Source organism: Cryptomeria japonica, unplaced genomic scaffold (assembly GCF_030272615.1).
Source record: "Cryptomeria japonica unplaced genomic scaffold, Sugi_1.0 HiC_scaffold_46, whole genome shotgun sequence".
NCBI lineage: Eukaryota > Viridiplantae > Streptophyta > Pinopsida > Cupressales > Cupressaceae > Cryptomeria > Cryptomeria japonica.
Genome location: NW_026728868.1, coordinates 195722 through 198304, shown reverse-complemented (window position 1 = coordinate 198304; position 2583 = coordinate 195722). Strand labels below are relative to the sequence as shown.

The 2583-nt window shown below is 35.2% G+C and overlaps 1 protein-coding gene across 1 annotated transcript; it reads right to left on the bottom strand.

Moving 5' to 3' along the window:
* Positions 1-744: 744 nt before the first annotated feature.
* LOC131862545 (putative germin-like protein 2-3) lies at positions 745-1802 on the bottom strand. The gene is made up of 2 exons (XM_059215021.1): positions 1592-1802; positions 745-1484 (listed from the first exon to the last, which is right to left on the bottom strand). The coding sequence occupies exons 1-2, from the start codon at positions 1800-1802 to the stop codon at positions 952-954; spliced, it is 744 nt and encodes a 247-aa protein (XP_059071004.1). The 3' UTR covers positions 745-951.
* Between the last annotated feature and the right edge of the window lie 781 nt (positions 1803-2583).

Below are 2583 nucleotides of genomic sequence, written 5' to 3'. Positions count from 1 at the left end.
GTTTGAACAATTAATATAAATAATGTATTGCTTGAATAAATTAGTTAATTTACCAAAAAATATATACTTAAATGATATATAGGTATAATGTTCCATGGCCATTTAGTTTGCAGGGATCAAGAGTTTATGAAGATAAAAAAAAAAGGGGGATATAGAATTTTCACCATTGAGAAATAATGGTAGAGTGTAGCCACACAATTGCTATATACTCCAGTGATGGCGAGGAAATATTGATTGGTAATTCGTTCTGTCAGTACATGAATTAATTAAATATATTACAAAGTATGCAAAAAAATATTTAATTGGCTCATAATCATACCATTAATTTTTTAATGAAGAACCGAGATGATTCAGCTACAAGAGCTTATAGGAGGTTTCTCACCAAAAAAATAATAGAAAGGAATATTGGAGTCCAATAATTGAGTCATATGATAGTATAAATTCTATTAGCAAAGAGAAATAGAAGGTTTATCAACCTAAATATATCAAATGAGGTATTCAAACATGTAGTTCTAAGTACAAAAAATGAAAATGAGGAGCAAACAATATCTTTCATTAACACATAAACGAGCATGCCCTTTGCTATGGAAGTTGTCTCACTTATTGATGCAGTAAAATCATGGATATATAAAATAAAATCAAAATATTTAAACAAATAGAATATAATAAAATCGACATCTATTATAAGAGTGCTTTGTAATTTGGAAGTTGAGAGGATGAGAGAGCGTCTAAGGAAATCGTTAGGAAACAATGGCAGATTTGCAAGCAATGTTCACGGAGGGGAAGTGCCTGGGTTAAAAACGGATGCTATGAATAGCACAAGAGGACGGCAATAACTCTAAAAAGAGAGTTTTATTCAACTGTGAGGAAAAAGAATTGGGAAGGACGGTCTTCCCACGTTGTCCAGACCAGACCGCTTGTTTGTTTTATTTAATAGAAAAAAGCAAATTCTTATGCAAATTTCTTCTGAATGTAATCGGCAAGCTCTTGGGTGATGCGGAAGGCCTTGGCCAATACGGAATCTGGGAGAGGAGGATCCGCTGCAAACAGAGAGTTGGCGATTGTCTGAGCTCCCGGAAGCTGGCTGCTCAATGCAGCTATGGCCACCGCATTTTCATGCCCCACATTCTGCTGGAAATGCACAAGTGCCTTTGGAAACACAAACACATCTCCCTTCTCCAACGTTTTGCTGAAAAACTTGTTGGTGGTGTCAATGAAACCCACAAGAAGCTGGCCTTCCAGTAAAACAAGAACTTCAGTGGCTCTTGGGTGCGTGTGAGGAGGATTTATTCCACCCACTGCGTAATCGATACGGACCAACGATATTCCGAAGGTGTTGAGGCCCGGTATCTGCATAACATTGGCCATCGTTACATTGGAGCCCACTGCATTGTCGGTGTTCCCTGCCTGCCCAAGTCCCCCGAAGAAGAAGTCCTCTGCCGAAACATCCTTGGGATCTTTGCAAACGAACCCGTTCACCTTAACTGTTTTAATCAATTTGTTAGCAACAACTCATATCACACCATTGTATTTTAATTAATTTGTGAGCAACTCGCCTGATAAGCAAATCAAATAAAACTTATGTACTCACCCATGCTTTCCTTGTCTGCGACGCAGAAATCTTGCAAGGGATCGGAATCCGCTGCCATGACATTATCACTGTACCAACATATCAATAGGAAAAGTCCCAACGTGAAGTAAATCATGCGGTTACCCATTATAAATAGAGACACAGAAGAATCAGACAGAAAAGCTCGGGATATGAATGTGTAGTCGAATTGTGTATTACAATCCCATAACATGTCTATTATATAGCGGGAAAATTAACTACTCTGCGAGGACTAATTCATGTTGACGTAATTGATTAATTATAATATAGTTTCTGTGTTGGGACTAATTCATGTTGACGCAGTCGTTAATTATTATAATATTATATGTTTGCAGAGTTGGTGCTCTTTATATTAAGTTGGGGTGACTACGTAAGCCCTACGACATATAGTTATCGAAGCTACCGTAGACGGATTCTCCTCATTCTTTTGGTAACGTAGAATCAGCAAATTCAAAGGAAATAATATATTGATTATTCTGAGCCGCCAGCGAATTGGCTAAAAAGGAAAATTTCTTACCTACTGTGTATTTTACTTATCTCTCTAGATGTAAATTGACTGATATAGCGTTGACATTTTATTTTTTTTCTTTTGCTCTACATAGATGTAGCAAGGGCCAAGCTCTATAATATAATATTCTTTTTATATAAATTTTGGATGAGCAAAATTTCTTTTTGTTCATAGATTTATTTGGCTTATCTTCAAGTGTGATATTGTATCAAATATTGTTTATACTTTTGTACTGTCAATCAAAATTTTACATTAGAGTCAAAATATAATTTTATATTAAAATGGTAGAAATTTATCTAAAAGAGGAAGATATTTTATTTATATAATCATTTGACAATATTTGTGTAATTGTAATAGAAGATTCAAAGAACTTTCTAAGGAATAAAGAATTAGGAAAAAGATAATGGATCTAGATGTTAGAAAGGTTATAGCATCTGTAGGATGAGCTTTGATTGAGATTGAACTA